The sequence below is a fragment of the Labrus mixtus genome, chromosome 6 (assembly GCF_963584025.1).
Source record: "Labrus mixtus chromosome 6, fLabMix1.1, whole genome shotgun sequence".
Classification (NCBI taxonomy): domain Eukaryota; kingdom Metazoa; phylum Chordata; class Actinopteri; order Labriformes; family Labridae; genus Labrus; species Labrus mixtus.
This window is the reverse complement of record NC_083617.1, coordinates 1475691-1493766: the sequence shown is the minus strand read 5'-3', so window position 1 is coordinate 1493766 and position 18076 is coordinate 1475691. Positions and strand designations below refer to the sequence as shown.

Sequence of the window (18076 nt, the reverse complement as noted above, 5' to 3'; positions counted from 1 at the left end):
CACACAAAGCAGCTGTTAATTGGTGTTTTCCCAGGCAAGTGGCCAGCAGACATTCTCGGCCTAACCTGCAAAAAAAAAAGTGCACACACGTATTGGCTTACATCCTGTTTTGCTGTTTGCTTGCCAGTCTCCTTCCTGTTATGGTGGTCAATGCACCGCAGCAGATACAAAAAAAAAACACATGAAGCCAATTTCACACACAATCTGCTTCACTGTGAGATTAATCTGTGGGACGTGGGGAATGGAGGAGAGAGAGAGAAACAGACAGGTTAAAGAAGCCGTCTCTGAAGCTCATGGTGGATTTCTTGTACAGTGGCACATATGCAAATCTGGCCATTGGGAATACGTTCCGGCTCTACTGCAGCCTATTCTGATGATGCGGGTCGAGGCAGTGGAGGAGCAAATTGAGTTTAGTCAGATAGAGGAGCTGAGTTAACATGTGGCCTGAAGGAAAAAAAAAGAGGAAGGAGTCACCTGGGTCCCACGGGGGACAGGGAGGCGCAAAGTCCTGGAGAACCCTGGCTGAGGCGTTCAGCCCCCCTCGGGGAGACCGGGGATGTGGAGCCGAGAGGACAGGACCATAATGACATTCAAATGAAGAGTCCAGTGGGTTGGAGAAATGTGGGAGTGAAAAGCTTGAAGTATTGAATCTCTGGGGGGTGAAAACGTTTAATCTGAACAATTCTATTTTTCTGATCTGCTGAAGCCACCTCTCTCTAATGAGAGTCCAAAAAACGACTTTTAGCGCTTTTTACCTTCCCTGATGGATGGATCTCCTCCGAGGCCTTTATCTGCTGAACTTTACTTTAATAGCTGCTAACGGCGGACTGTCAGCTCCCTCTGACCTGAATCTGTGGACTCTGTGAGACCAGGCAGGGAGAGAGAGAGATAGAGAGAGAGAGAGAGGGAGAGAGAGAGACAGAGAGGGAGAGAGAGAGAGAGAGAGGGAGAGAGACAGAGAGAGAGAGAGACAGAGAGAGAGAGAGAGAGAGAGACAGAGAGAGAGACAGAGAGAGAGAGACAGAGAGAGAGAGAGAGACAGAGAGAGAGAGAGAGACAGAGAGAGAGAGAGAGAGAGACAGAGAGAGAGAGACAGAGAGAGAGAGACAGAGAGAGAGAGAGAGAGAGAGAGACAGAGAGACAGAGAGACAGAGACAGAGAGAGAGAGAGAGAGAGAGAGAGGGAGAGGGAGAGAGAAAGAGAGAAAGAGAGAAAGAGAGAGAGAGACAGAGAGACAGAGAGAGAGAGAGAGAGAGAGAGGGAGAGGGAGAGAGAAAGAGAGAAAGAGAGAAAGAGAGACAGAGAGACAGAGACAGAGAGAGAGAGAGAGAGAGAGAGAGGGAGAGGGAGAGAGAAAGAGAGAAAGAGAGAAAGAGAGAGAGAGACAGAGAGACAGAGACAGAGACAGAGAGAGAGAGAGAGAGAGAGACAGAGAGAGAGAGAGAGAGAGACAGAGAGAGAGAGACAGAGAGAGAGAGAGAGAGAGAGAGAGAGAGGGAGAGGGAGAGAGAAAGAGAGAAAGAGAGACAGAGAGACAGAGACAGAGAGAGAGAGAGAGAGAGAGAGAGAGAGGGAGAGGGAGAGAGAAAGAGAGAAAGAGAGAGAGAGACAGAGAGACAGAGACAGAGAGAGGGAGAGAGAAAGAGAGAAAGAGAGAGAGAGACAGAGAGAGAGACAGAGAGAGAGAGAGAGAGAGAGAGACAGAGACAGAGAGAGAGAGAGAGAGAGAGAGAGACAGAGAGAGGGGTTTAGGAGAGAGTCTGAGAACTTCTCTGTGAGAGTCTGAAATCTCCCCTCTGGGATTTAACCGTCGACTGGCAGCACCGTGCAGTATTTCAGCTCTCTTCATCACGACGTCACCTTGACATTCAGAGTCAGTAAAAGCTCCTCTGCCACTGAAAACGTCTCCAATATTTGAAAACACGGCCTGACACCGGGACAGAAAGGGCAGACGCAGACATGATGAGCCGGGGTGCGACAGGTTTATGAGACGGGAACGAAGACGTCTGACAGTTTTTACTCCTCTAAATACATCGGAAAAGAAAGAAAGAAGCCGCCAGTTTGAGCTCTTTGAGGAGTCGTAGTCTGAATGAAGATGACGCATCGAGATATCTCCATCAAGGCTCGTTAAGGGTTTGATTAATCTCATGTTTGTCCCTTCAGGCTCTCCGTAGATAGTGGTCCTCAGTGTCTCCCTGTAGTCTCAGTGATGTAAAAGAAGGACACTGCTGCATCTTTGAATGTCTCATTTCACTTTAACAAACTCTCAGACAGTAATATCCACCTGATGACATCACACATTGACCTGATGACATCACACATTGACCTTATGACATCACACATTGACCTGATGACATCACACATTGACCTGATGACATCACACACTGACCTTATGACATCACACATTGACCTGATGACATCACACATTGACCTGATGACATCACACACTGACCTTATGACATCACACATTGATCTGATGACATCACACACTGACCTGATGACATCACACATTGACCATATGACATCACACATTGACCATATGACATCACACATTGACCATATGACATCACACATTGACCTTATGACATCACACATTGACCATATGACATCACACATTGACCTTATGACATCACACATTGACCTTATGACATCACACACTGACCTTATGACATCACACATTGACCTTATGACATCACACATTGACCTTATGACATCACACATTGACCTTATGACATCACACACTGACCTTATGACATCACACATTGACCTTATGACATCACACATTGACCTGATGACATCACACATTGACCTGATGACATCACACATCGACCATATGAAATCACACATTGACCTGATGACATCACACATTGACCTTTGTTACTGTTCCTTTGAGCTCTTTGACCTCACTTTGGGATCCCTAACCACTTCCTGTTTCTGTGCTTAACTTCCTGTCGTAACCTTCACTCTACAGTAAGGGCCTTATTTTATTTCAAAATAAAAGCCTGTTGTTTACCTTTTTTGGAAGCTTAGTTCTTAGGCTTTTTATGCTTTTATTTAGAGACGGGACAGAGGATAGAGTCAGAAATCAAAGAGAGGGGAATGACACAAAGGAGCCACAGATCGGATTCGAAACCAGGGCGCCCACTTGGGAGGACTGCAGCCTCCATTCATGGGGTGCTAGCTAACCACTAGGACACCCGGCGCCCCTATTATCTATTTTTAACTAGAATCCTGCCTCCAACAGAAACGCCTCCGATCATCTCACTTCAATCATTTTGAGTTCTGTATTTCCCAGAACAATTTGAAACGTCCCATAAAAAACTGAAATTCTGAACTTGATTAAAATCTGCAAAGTCCAATTTAAGCTGATGCTAATGTGTATGAGGAGAACTGAACTGTTTGCGGTGTTTGACAGCAGAACTCGAGGCTGATCTTTCTACCAATTAAAAGTTAAAATCACCATTTTTTGAACCTCACCAGAAAGAAACTCCTGGATGAAATATTAAAACATGATCTTGATAAAGGATAAGAGTAATACTTCAGTCCCACTCCTACAAACTGAACATAATGGAAGACAGCCGGAGGTCAGAGGTCGACCGTCCCGTCACCATTCAAACCTACAGAGTAAATAAAAGAGACACTTTGATGGGAGTGTTTCAAAGTTCTTCAAATATCTGCGTGAATGTAAAAGGACGAAACCTAAACATAGAACTCCTCAGGAGAGAGAGACTGACCGAGGGCGTCCCGTGTTTGTTTCCTGTTTCCTGTTTGTGTCTTCTGTGAAGGGGAGTACTTCCTGCAGCGAGAGGAAGGAACATTCAAAACCGAGGTGGCTAAAGGAAAGGTCAGTCCGAGAAAGACATATGACCACTAAAACATGTTTGGGGGGGCGATGAAGAAACAATAAAGAGATGCACCGATTGGGAAGGTCAGGGCCGTTACCCACAATGCACCGATCACAGATGATCTGGGACCAACTATGAGGGGAAGAGATCAATGCTCAAGTATGGCTGTTGATATTTATGGAGAAGAAAATTAAAAACTTGGAAATGCCTGAGAGGAAACAGACTCTTGAAAACTATCCGATGAATGATTCTGATTGGCTGGTCGACGTCTTCAAAACAGCACCGTCACCCCTTCCACAAAGATCTAGAGAGGACTCGCTCGGTTTGAGTGTCATGTTACTTCAAGTCTACATCGGAGCTGTGACTGTGGTTCTCCTCCAGATTGTGTGAAGGCCAAAAAACAACAAAAAAAGGCCGGCAGACTGTAAAAGCAAAAACAGATCTTCATGCAGGAAAGCGTGTGATTTATTCATGGCCTTTAGGTTCAGCCTTTCAGATGTTGGATCATGTGAAGCAGAGCGTTAGCATCACATGTGCAGGTGCTCTTATGGACCCTCATCCATTCCTCCCCAGTTTGCATTCCTCTGCTGTAAGAAGAGCTACACGGATGAACGCCTGTTCCTTTACAATAACACATGCAGGAAGGGGTTAATCTGCATCCAGCAGACAGGACAGACATGTTTGTGTCGAGGCGTTTACGCCCGCAGTCAAACCTCTTAATACCCTTTTATCCTGGAAGTGTAAGAATCCTTTGATAATACAACAGAAGTAATTTTGCAGCTGGGCACTAAAATGGGAACACAGCAGCTGAATAAAATATGATTAACACTGGAGGAGAGAGAATTCATATTTCAGCACCCAGTCTGGACTCCTCTGCACGTCTGCAGCATGGGTAAGCGGATATCTCAGGCCGTTTGAGGTCCGTCTCTGCATGTTTACTTGTGAGAAACACTGGGGAGTCGGTGTTTTTGTGGAGCAGAGTGTGGGTGGGGAAGCATCAAAAAGGCCAAATGAAGCACTTCCAGTACCACGGAGAGATTAGACGGCAGACTCCAGCTTCAAGATATCACTATTGATTTCCCTTTCTTTCTCCCATTTCTCACTCTGTAGAAAAAAATAACTTCATTACTGATCTAACTGACTCATCGCTGCACACCCAGAAGAAGCCATATATTTCTCAGACAAGCCATCTGAGAAATGCATTTTCTCCTGACGTGCTATAGCCCATCCTCTGGCTAATAACCGCCACGCAGCCATTTGTTCCCCGCCTGACGATCGGTCTGTGCACGTGTGCAGCCGGTCCAACAGGAAGCCGTTTATTAAAGCCACTTTAAATGTTTCTTTACATGATGTCAAAATTCTGAGTCTCATCGAGGACAGAATTTGGTTTTTCTTGTTGACATTTGCAGACTTGGATGTCTAACATGCACAAACACATTGTCAACATTTCATTTCTGGGGCGGCTGTGGCTCAGTAGAAGAGACAGTTGTCTCTCAACCGGAAGGTCAGGGGTTCGATCCCCAGCTCCTGCGGCCACATGTCCGATGTGTCCTTTGGGTAATGACGGCACATGTCAGCATTTTATTCTGGTGTATTGGTCACACCGGTGTATAAGACGCAGCCATCTTTTTAGATGTAAAAATAGGTATTTACAATGCATCTTGTACACCAGATTTTACGGTATTTTACTGTTTTTCATTCCCTAGAATCACAGCTTAAAGTCTTTATAGACCATTGACTGTCTACAATGGGTGTAACACCTGAGTCCCACTGTCTGTGATGCTTTCAGAGTTTTCAGAGTCCTATCTTCACTTTGTTTACATCGCCCGGATGGCCGGCTGACTCCTCCCCTCGTGTATAAAAGTTGTTTAATTGAGGGACTAGAGAAAAGAAGAATAACATACTGTACTCACTGCTTAACTGTGTTTCTAGATCACGCTCATTTCAGGTAAATTTACATGCAGTGTGAAGATACGAGCAGAATAAAGATCGCTAGCATTAGCATGCTAACACGACAATGCAGCGCGAGTTGTTTTGGTTTCATGCTGGTGCGCATACAAAGCCTTTAACTCCTGCACACTGTCTTTGTCTTCATGGGAGAAGTTGAGGTTTTATTTTTACCTCATTCATTCTTCGTGCCAACATTGGATCTAAACTTCTTATCAGGCCGAGTCAAATGTAATTAAGCGCCCTCTTTCAAACCTGAAATTCATGGCTGATTACTCGGCCTCCCTCTTGGTCCATTTGTCTTGAACCATCTCGGACGTCTGTGCCTCGTAGGCGGCAGATAACAAAGGAGAGGGGCCCGGGGAGAGCCGGGGGAGCGCCGGGTTCTGCCTCCACGCTCACAACTACATTCAGAGTGAATATTTCATCGAGGGGAGTTCATGATTAATGAAGGGATTTCGGAGGAGTCATGAGGAGGGACGTTTTTAAATTGTTCAGTATCCCACTGCAGAGTCACCTTCTCAGCCTCGTCCATCCCTCCTCTTATATAAGCTCTTTACATAACGCCGGCATCCTGACAAATCTAATGTGGCAGCTCGGGGAGAAAATGAAGAAAACTGTCAGCTAACTCGCTTATTTGGTCCTGCAACTGAAAAAAAGTTCCCAAACTTTTCTTCTCCAACACATTTAGAGACGACGAGGAGGATCATCAGAGGAGGCGTCTAAAGAATAACGACAGCTGAACAAGTTTACATGATTAAAAACTGTTCACGCAGTTCTCATGAGACGACCCATGAGGGGTGAGGATTGTTGATTTGAGTGATATTGAAACTGAGACGACTTAACGATCCGAGTCCTTATTGATTTGCTGAAAGGCGAGCCAACAACAACTTTGAATCTGTTTTTATATTGCTGTGAAAAAAGAAAAAGCTGTATTTAGGCTGCACAGTGGTTAGCGCTGTCACCTCACAGTGAGGAGGTTCCTGGTTTGAATCCCCGTCTGACATGAGCCTCTCTGTGTGACGTTTCTTGTTCTAAATCCACTCTGATCCTGTATTTGATCATGTCTATAAACCCCTCTATTTCAGACCTGCGCAGAACAGGCTGTTTCTGTGTCTGTACCTTTAAATATGTAAATGAGCTGTGTCTGACCACGCCCCCTCTCTGGAAGGGCTTGTGTGTACTCTGTCTTTCTCGCTCCATGTCCTATTGTTTACGGTGAGAAGGCAGACTCAGAGGGCAGAACAAACACCTAGCTGTGGGAGTGTCACCCACCTGGGGGAGGGGCTACTGTACTTTGTGATGTCATGAAGGGGAAATCTCCAAACGGCCTGTTTGAGCACACATTTTCTGAAAAGTGGAGCAGGCAGAAGACGGAGAGGATGGACTTTTCTCATCATTGGGGGGTTTGTAGACACTAGAGACACATGTTAGAGTTAGAGGAACATGGATTTAGCAGAATATGGGACCTTTAAAGGACCCGGGAGACTCGATCAGTATTGATCCATCCTGATTATTATTCTTAGATTGTCTTACTGTAACTTCATAACTAAGAAATCAAGTTTATCAGTAGACCTGCATGGAAGCAATGTTTATTTGCATCTTATTTAATAAGAAATAGTTTTGATTTTTGCCATTTTAAAAAAATAAAACTTGACAATACGAGCCGCTATGTAAAGCTTATTTTCCTATTAAAGGTCCCATATTCTGCTTTTTCTGGTTTTATATGCTCTTTAGTGTGTTTTCCAAGTGTCCTGTGCATGTTTAGACACATCTATGTGCAAAAATTCAAAGTCTGCGGAAACGCGGCTTCTCCTACGTCCTCCTGTTAGCTGTAGCATTAGCTGCATGTAACGCTCGGTTCTAGCCCCCCTCGATAAAAATTTGTTAGTCTGACGTCATTGTCAGTGTGAGATCACTGATCTAAGCCCATTGGCTCGTTGTGGCAAGCCCAGCAGCTCATGTTGCACGCCCGTTAACTTCTGTAGCACGCCCACAATATGCTGTAGCCTGCGGTAGCACAGTAGTGCTAAGGTGCTAATGTTTATGCTCCCCTCAGACGGAGCCAGTGGCTGCATTCCCAATATGGTAAAAGAGGCGGGACATTTCAGAGAACCGTGCTGAGCAACTGACCAATAACGACAGAGCGGATCGGCAGACCAATCAGAGCAGACTTGGCCCACGTGGGGTCTAACAGTGTGGGCTCAACAGAGTGTAGCTGACGGACTCAGAGTGTAGAGGGAGCAAGGAGGAGCAGTACATGAAAACAGACACTTTTTTCAGACTTTATCTATTGTGAACGTACAAAAGTAGGAACATAGATTAAATATACGAACCCCAAAAAGGGCAGAATATGAACTCTTTAAAACACAGGATGACGTCTGAATGAAGCAGCTGCACAGGAGAGGAAGTGAGCTCAGGTTTTGGTTGGTAGTTCGGGTGTTTTGATCAGCATGCTGTTCTCGTCGGCCTGCACAGAGAATCAGACCTTTCAGACAACACGGAGAGAGAGAGAGTGTGGCTGTGCTCTACCTGCTGATTGAAGCTGATGTTAGCATGCAGTCAGGTAATAAGATCAGACCTCCCAGGCGTCAGAGAGTGCCTGCAATTTTCCTCCAGGGGCCGTCAACAAAAAAGGCCTCCTCGAATTACGCTGCTGAGAGGCAGAAAGAGACAAGACACAGTTCTGTCTCATTAACACCTGCTGTCTCTCACGTTCTGCCGTTTGACTAAATGTGCCTTAAAAACGCCCGTCTTCCCTCGCTCCACGTCAGACTCCGTCTCTGCAGCTTCCAATCACTTCGCCCCGCGCTGAAGGTTGTAACCTCGAGCAGCGCGAGTGCTGCTGTAAATCACACAAAACGAGTACTTTCAGACGTCTATAATCATCTCTTCACTTTACACACTCTGTGGATGTTTTAAGTTTCTATTTGAAGATCTCTATCTCTTCTATTATGTGTGTTCAGTGTAAGAATGCACGCTTGATGGCCGACTTCTCTCTGCAGCTCTTAAATAAGATGTCGGGGATCAAATGTGAGCAGGAGAACATCACTCACTCAAGAATGAACGTGCTCAAAGAAGGAAGTGGACCGCCAAAAAAAAACATCCAGGAACAACTGCAAATACAGACACGCTGCAACACGAGTGCTGACACATAAAAACGAATATCAAGATTACAGAAACATGAAGATTTGAAGAGTACGGCCTGGATTTAGACACCAGGGATGACACGGCTGAGTTGGGGTCTCGGGATACCTGGAGCAGGAAGACTCAGGATCATATGTACAATATTCCAGTGTGTTTAAATAAACCATTTCTGCAGTCACATGGTTTTAAAGTGTTGAATCATAATGGATCAGAGAATGTTTTTGGGTTCTGTAGGCTGCCAGGGTTTGCTTCACCGCTAAATGACCACACAGCACAATCTGATGTGATACAGCAGATGAAAAACTTTGGAAAGTCTGGAAACAAATCAGCCGTCCCAGCACTGCAGCAGCAGACAGTATTGAGTTGTGCAATTGGTTGTAATCCCTCCTCTCCTCTCCTCTCCTCTCCTCCTCCCCCCTCCTTTCCTCTCCTCTCCTCCTCCCCCCTCCTTTCCTCTCCTCTCCTCCTCCCCCCTCCTTTCCTCTCCTCTTATTTCCTCCTCCTCTCCTCTCCTCTTCCTCCTCTCCTCTCCTCCTCTCTTCTCCTCTCCTCTCGTGTCCTCCTCCCCTCCTCTCCTCCCCTCCTCTCGTGTCCTCCTCTCCTCTTCCTCCTCTCCTCTCCTTCCCTGTCCTCTCCTCTCATTTCCTCCTCCTCTCCTCTCCTCTTCCTCTCCTCTCCTCCTGTGTCCTCCTCTCCTCTCCTCGCCCCCCTCCTCCTCTCCTCTCCTCTCCTCCTCTTCCTCCTCTCCTCCCCCCTCCTTTCCTCTCCTCTCCCCTCTCCTCTCCTCTTCCTCCTCTCCTCTCCTTCCCTGTCCTCTCCTCTCATTTCCTCCTCCTCTCCTCTCCTCCTCCCCTCCTCTCCTCTCCTCCTCCTCTCCTCTCCTTCCCTGTCCTCTCCTCTCATTTCCTCCTCCTCTCCCCTGTTCTGCTCTCCTCCTCCTCGTCCTCCTCTCCTACCCTCCCCCTCCTCCCCCTCTCACACACAGACTTGCACTCTGAATGCACTCCAGTAGAATCTGCTCTCAATTCTGAAATGTTTTCCTCGCTACAAGTCCAGAAGTCGTTTAGCTGTCATCTTTGGCCTCACCTTGAACTGATGAGTCTGTCTCCCCGCTGTCCTGAAGAGGAGGAGCGTCTTTTAAGTTTTTACACATTTTAAAATTGAGAGGAGAGGGCCAGCCGCTTCTTCTGTTCAAGCACAGACAAAAACATTACAGATGATATGTGACACATTGGGATGCACTGGTGGTTGTTTTGACAGTCTATGAAATTTAAAAATGCTCACTTCTTCTTCCTGGAGCCAAAAATGTCGTAACACCAGAACCAACATGCAGACTTAGAAAATGTAAAACAGAGAAGCTGTTACCAGGAAATATTTCACATTAGGGCATGAAAAGTCACCAGCAGGATTCATCGTTTTTCAAAATAAGTTTATTGATTAATTGAATAATCTTAAACTCTTTTGAGAGGGCAACTCTGCAACAATGATGCAACGAAGCTCCGCCTCCTTTACGCCTTGAAACCGCAGACTTTCATACTAAACATGACGTCACATTGAGTATGTTATATGATCAGAAATCATAGTATGCATTTTAGTGTGTGCGAGAAATACCAGGATGTTCACCAGAATTTTTACAGTGAACCGCCCCAAAACACTCAAAGGTCCCATGTTGGAACGGTAACCAAATTCACCGCTACACCTGCGCTAATTGTTTTCTGCTGCTCACTTTGTAAATTAAAGCAAGATGATCCACATCACCACTAACTAAACAGACGGACAGTGAATTCATCTGCTCATTTTTTAGGTTTTGGAGGCGACTGAGCACGACCTCCTCCGGCCCCGGCAGACGGAAATGTTGTCCTCGGTTTGATGTGCTGGCTGCTGAGCGAGCCAGTTAGACGGAGGAAAAAAAACAGTGTGTGAGTGCAGGTTTTGCTCGGGACGCCCGGGATGCCTTTAACTAAATTATGCTGTAATGTATCACACCATATTTCATCACGTCTCTCTGAGCAGCAGCTGAATTGAAACTTATTGAGTCATGACAAGTTCTCCTTCCCAGGTTTCCATTTGAGACACAAACTGAGTCGGTGTAATAAAACGTAATGTACAAGAGCATGTGCTCCAAACAGCAACAGAAAAATCTAAAACAGCACAACATGGACGCTTGCAGCAGACGTTCAAGTGAACTCAGGTCATCAGCAGACGGAGGAGATTCAGTTTCGGTCAACACACCAGATATTAAATTAACCCCGCAGGTCAATAAAGCAATCTGATTTCCCTTCACTTGGTTATTACCAGAATGTCTCCTAAATAAAGACGGAGTCCCGGAGAATATAAAAAGAGCTTTTAGTAAGCTGGAAGGTTTGTAATGAAAACCTCAGAGAGCTGCATCAGTCAGGCAGGTCAATACACCGTGTCTCGAGCCATTACCCAGAAACAGGAAGACGTGTCGGGGGGGTCAATGTGGCCGGCTCGCACGCCGCACTCTGACCTTTTAGAAAGAGGAAGAAACAGATATTTAATCCAACTCTAAGAGTGGATATGAAGCGACTATAGGTCCAAGGTAATGCGACTGTAAAGCTGAATTACAGTTTTTATTCTATCTGATGAACAGACTTATTATCATGCAGGAGGCGGAGTCAAGGCTGCAAACGTTTCAGTTTCATTCAGTCTTTAGAGACGATACCCGGCAGATTTCTCTCTTTGATTTCAGACAGTTTTAGGGTCATGATTACCGCTGCTTACGGCTGGGAAATATATCCAGATTTAAAGATACATTAATATATATTTTCAAACAGGATACAGGAGTTATGTTGTGTTAAAGGAAGAATGTGTGATGTTTTGATCCAGCAGATGTCGCCCTTGAGCACCAGCATGAAACCAAAACAACTCGCGCTACATTGTTGTGTTAGCATGCTAATGCTAGCGATCTTTATTATGCTCGTATCTTCACACTGCATGTAAATTTACCTGAAATGAGCGTGATCTAGAAACACAGTTAAGCAGTGAGTACAGTATGTTATTCTTCTTTTCTCTAGTCCCTCAATTAAACAACTTTTATACACGAGGGGAGGAGTCAGCCGGCCGTCCCGGCGATGTAAACAAAGTGAAGATAGGACTCTGAAAACTCTGAAAACATCACAGACAGTGGGACTCGGGTGTTACACCCATTGTAGACAGTCATGACTCAGAGAGTTATTTTCAGAGGATATACTTGATTTATATTACATTGTGTGAAAAATCACAAATAAAGACTTTAAATTATTGTTAAACATTTCATCGTACAGCCGCCGGTTGACCTGTTTCCCCTCTGTCTCTGTCTGTCCCTCTTCTGTTTTAAGTGGTTTGAGTGGTTTTCAGCGCTGCATTAAAAGTATTAATAAGATTATTTTTTTATGAGTCATGACTTATTTAAAACAGTTAGAGGTTAAACACCCCCATAGAGCTGGAATGGAACAATCCTCGAGCTCGACTGTGAAACTTGAGCTCTTCTTTAACTCAAGCTGGATATTAAACCCTCTGAACATGGAGAGCGCTCGCTAACCGCTAGGCTACCGGCGCCCCACAGTTCACATTTCTTTTCAGCTCTCAAACTATTTTCTGACCCCATAAAAAAATTAAATTATGAGATACCAGAACTAGTTGACTAAAGGCTTCAACTAACTCCTGTAGTTTACTTTGAAAATATTCAGTCTGAATGAAGCTCCTAACAGATAAATCTTTCAGCTACCATCAAGTGGCGGCGTTCAACACGTTCAGCGTGGAGTCGACCATGAAGCTCATCCCTCATCACTCACAGATTAAAGATCGGAATCATCCGTGCACGTAAACAAACTCCAGCTATTATGATTCAAACCAATTTAAAGGAGATTCAAGTAAGCAGAAAATGAGCTCTCCCGTCTGCACCTGCTGCAGATCTTATTATCACGGGGTAATCAGTGTAAACCTGCCCCCCCACCCGCCACCGCCGCACCCCCTCCCTGCTGTCACGACTGTCAGACCCATCCGTCTAAATACAAGGAGGCACAGGAAGCTGCAGAGCATATCCTGTCGTTTCATTGGACGATGCTTTTATTGTTTTAAAGCTTTTAATTTGAAAATATTCAGCCATCCAATCAGGAAAGAGAATAGATATAAACGGGGTCTCCAAACTCAAACGGCTCTGCGTTAATTAACTTTTAGGAATTATTTTATTCGCTCTAGAAAGTAAATTAATGTAAAAAAAAACCAAGTTTCCCAGAATAGAGGGAAGGCGAGGGGCGGAGCCTGTGGACGGCGGGCGATGTTTCAAGCTAAATTGGGTCATAGAGCCGGGAGTCGTTAAAGGTGAGCTGCTTACAGAGAACATGTAGTTAAAAAAAGGCCGCCATAAGCAAGATGGAGGAGGCGAGCACGGAGCCTAAAGTTCAGAAGCATCCGTTTCTTTGACATTTAATGAGTCACCGGAATGTGGCGCCCGAGCTCCTTACAGCGAGCGCCACCGCCACGGATTTAACGTCCTCACAGATAACGAGGCTTTGCAATTATAGAAAAAAGAAAAAAAAGAGCCAAATCTGAAAATACAAAACATAACAAGTAAAGCAATAAGAGGCTCAGACGGAGGAGAAGGAAACACCTCTCACCTGAGCGTGGAGAGGAGACGAGAGAAGAGGAGAGGAGAGGAGAGGAGAGGAGAGGAGAGGAGAGGAGGAGAGGAGACGAGAGGAGAGGAGAGGAGAGGAGAGGAGAGGAGGAGATGAGAGGAGACGAGACGAGACGAGACGAGACGAGAGGAGAGGAGAGGAGGAGATGAGAGGAGAGGAGAGGAGAGGAGATGAGAGGAGAGGTGAGGAGAGGAGGAGATGAGAGGAGAGGAGAGGAGAGGAGATGAGAGGAGAGGAGAGGAGGAGAGGAGATGAGAGGAGATGAGAGGAGATGAGAGGAGAGGAGAGGAGAGGAGAGGAGAGGAGAGGACAGGACAGGAGAGGAGAGGAGAGGAGAGGAGAGGAGATGAGAGGAGAGGTGAGGAGAGGAGAGGAGATGAGAGGAGAGGAGAGGAGAGGAGGAGATGAGATGAGAGGAGAGGAGAGGAGAGGAGGAGATGAGAGGAGAGGAGACGAGACGAGAGGAGAGGAGAGGAGGAGATGAGAGGAGAGGAGAGGAGAGGAGAGGAGAGGAGAGGAGATGAGAGGAGAGGTGAGGAGAGGAGATGAGATGAGAGGAGAGTAGAGGAGAGGAGGAGATGAGAGGAGAGGAGAGGAGAGGAGAGGAGAGGAGAGGAGAGGAGAGGAGAGGAGAGGAGAGGAGAGGAGAGGAGGAGAGGAGAGGAGAGGAGACGAGAGGAGACGAGAGGAGAGGAGAGGAGGAGATGAGAGGAGAGGAGAGGAGAGGAGATGAGAGGAGAGGTGAGGAGAGGACAGGACAGGACAGGGGAGGAGAGGAGAGGAGAGGAGACGAGAGAAGAGGAGAGGAGAGGAGATGAGAGGAGAGGAGAGGAGAGGAGACAAGAGAAGAGGAGAGGAGAGGAGATGAGATGAGAGGAGAGGAGAGGAGACAAGAGAAGAGGAGAGGAGAGGAGATGAGAGGAGAGGAGAGGAGCCGCTCGCAAATAAAAAACACAGTTTATTTTCTCAACACATTAAAATCAGAGATGAGGAGAAGAAAACAACACACACACACACACACAAAGAGACACACACACACACACACAAACACACACACAGACAAACACACACACACACACACACAAACACACACACACACAGACACACAAAGAGACAAACACACACACACACACACACACACACACAGAGACAAACACACACACACACACAGACAAACACACACACACACACACAGACAAACACACACACACACACACACACACAAACACACACACACACAGAGACAAACACACACACACACAGACAAACACACACACACACAGACAAACACACACACACACACACACAAATACACACACACAGAGACAAACACACACACACACAGACAAACACACACACACAGAGACAAACACACACACACACACACACAAATACACACACACACAGACAAACACACACACACACACACACAAATACACACACACAGAGACAAACACACACACACACACAAATACACACACACAGAGACAAACACACACACACACACACACACAAATACACACACACAGAGACAAACACACACACACACACACACACACAAACACACACACACAGAGACAAACACACACACACACAGACACACAGAGACACACACACACACACACAGACACACAGAGACACACACAAACACTTCTAAGAAAGAGGTAAATTATCGTCTTTCAGAGTGAATGTTAATTTATTCAGATTCCTTCTATCTTTATTCTCTGTGTGGTTTTTTTTCACACCTTTGGTCTTTTAAAAACTGCAGGCGGACAAACAGCGAGCTGTTTAAAATTCATGAAACATTTATTTAATTTGGCGGGCGGGGACCTTTGACTGTGTGCTGTTTGTCAGGAGCTCATTGGACGTGATGTATGTTCTCTGACAGATTACTCTCCTGCACCGCTCACACCGCTCACACCGCTCACACCGCTCTCACCGCTCTCACCGCTCACACCGCTCACACCGCTCACACCGCTCACACCGCTCACACCGCTCACACCGCTCTCACCGCTCACACCGCTCTCACCGCTCTCACCGCTCACACCGCTCACACCGCTCACACCGCTCACACCGCTCACACCGCTCACAGCGCTCTCACCGCTCACACCGCTCACACCGCTCACACCGCTCACACCGCTCACACACCGCTCACACCGCTCACACCGCTCACACCGCTCACACCGCTCACACCGCTCACACACCGCTCACACCGCTCACACCGCTCACACCGCTCACACCGCTCACACCCCTCTCACCGCTCTCACCCCTCTCACACCGCTCTCACCGCTCACACCGCTCACACCGCTCACACCGCTCACACCGCTCACACCGCTCTCACCGCTCACACCGCTCACACCGCTCACACCGCTCACACCGCTCTCACCGCTCACACCGCTCACACACCGCTCACAGCGCTCTCACCGCTCTCACCGCTCACACCGCTCTCACCGCTCTCACCGCTCACACCGCTCACACCGCTCTCACCCCTCTCACCGCTCACACCCCTCTCACCGCTCACACCGCTCACACCGCTCACAGCGCTCTCACCGCTCTCACCGCTCACACCGCTCACACCGCTCACACCGCTCACACCGCTCACAGCGCTCTCACCGCTCTCACCGCTCACACCGCTCTCACCGCTCTCACCGCTCTCACCGCTCACACCGCTCTCACCGCTCACACCGCTCTCACCGCTCTCACCGCTCACACCGCTCACAGCGCTCACACCGCTCTCACCGCTCACAGCGCTCACACCGCTCACACCGCTCTCACCGCTCTCACCGCTCACACCGCTCACAGCGCTCACACCGCTCACACCGCTCACAGCGCTCACACCGCTCTCACCGCTCACAGCGCTCTCACCGCTCACACCGCTCACACCGCTCACACCGCTCACACCCCTCTCACACCGCTCACACCGCTCTCACCGCTCACACCGCTCACACCGCTCACACCGCTCACACCGCTCACACCGCTCTCACCGCTCTCACCGCTCACACCGCTCACACCGCTCTCTGAGGGACCGCTGGGACCGCGGGAATAACCATCACCCGCATCACTTCCCCAGGAGAACGCTGCTGACAAAGGTGATGGACGTGTTGTGACAGAATCAAACGTAGACACCAACAAACTCACACACACACACACACAGACACACAGACACAGACACACACACACACAGACACAGACACAGACACAGACACACACACACACACACACACACACACACACACACACACACACACACACACACCTCGTGACTTTCATTGACAAACGTAGATTATTCACAGCTCGCAGAGGGGCCGTCATGGGGCCACCTTAGGGAGGTTTCTGTCACTGCAGACTTTGCACATTTTGATCCACTGCTGGGGTTTAACGTTTGACAGCGTCTGCAGTTCAACGATGTCAGATTAATCTGCCGGGTGTGGCCAACGTTAGCAATGCTAACTACACCAACCTTTTGTGTCTTTGGACGTTAGTGATGTTGTCAAGACCAAACTAACCGAGACCAGAGTGATCCGAGACCGAGACAAGACATTAAAGGATCAAGACCGAGTCAGGACCAAGACCAAGACCAAGGCAGGCCAAAACAGATTTAGGACCATGAACATAAATATTATGTTCAAATCGGGGCGCTGGTGGCTCAGTGGTTAGTGCGCGTATGTATGGAGGCTTTGCTCCTCCAGGCGGGCAGCCAGGGTTAGAATCCCACCTGTGGCTCCTTTCCTGCACGTCATTCCCCTCTCTCTCTCTCTCTGATTTCTGACTCTATCCACTGTGCTATCTCTCCATTAAAGGCACAAAAAGCAAAAAAAATTAATCTTTTTTTTTAAGCGTTCAAATCCAAGACGAGACCTTCAAGAAGAGGTCTCGAGACCGTCATGACCAAGACTGATTTTAAATATTAAAACACTAGTGGACGTCCACTTTCCTGTGCTGGTTTTCACATTCGGCCGTGTCATGTTTGATCGCTTAGTCGGCTAATCGTGCACATCCCTGATTAAGATACAGTTGTTAATCAGAAAATGATGATCTCACAGGATTAACCTTTTAAAACCAGCTGTATTTACTAAAGATATATAAATATATGTTGCATTAACTGGTCTCACGCTGTCAGTTTATTTCCAGTTTGTGCAGCTCTGAAACACACAAAGATATCACTTTGAATTCTGTGCAATCTGTTGAAAACTGGACAAAATTTATACATCAAAAGTTCTATCTGTACATGAACCGTGCAATATCTACGCTGTTAATCCATCAGTGTATATCATGTTTGTAAATATTGTTTATATTTTCAATGACCTGCACTTGAACATAGCTTATTACTTATACTTCTTTATTATTGCTTTCACTTGGTACTTATTCTTATTATATTGTTATACTATTTTTATTTTATTTTTTATTGTGAACTTATCTGTACTTCCTACTGATTTTTGGTTTTATGAGCGACTGTAGCAAACAGATTTCCCCCTGGGGTTAATAAAGTATTTC

At 46.8% G+C, this 18076-nt stretch overlaps 2 protein-coding genes across 6 annotated transcripts in view; both read right to left on the bottom strand.

Moving 5' to 3' along the window:
- macrod2 (mono-ADP ribosylhydrolase 2) overlaps window positions 1-18076 on the bottom strand; it is a 607882-nt gene that overhangs the window by 549172 nt on the left and 40634 nt on the right. The gene's annotated exons all lie outside the window — the stretch shown is intronic.
- LOC132976011 (uncharacterized) lies at window positions 788-3002 on the bottom strand. The gene is made up of 2 exons (XM_061040961.1): window positions 2873-3002; window positions 788-2305 (listed from the first exon to the last, which is right to left on the bottom strand). Exon 2 carries the CDS (start codon window positions 2147-2149, stop codon window positions 788-790), a length of 1362 nt encoding a protein of 453 aa, XP_060896944.1. The 5' UTR covers window positions 2150-2305; window positions 2873-3002.

Coding starts and splice junctions, on each gene's coding strand:
- LOC132976011 (XM_061040961.1), bottom strand. CDS start 2,149: ATGAGATTAATCAAACCCTTAACGAGCCTTGATGGAGATATCTCGATG.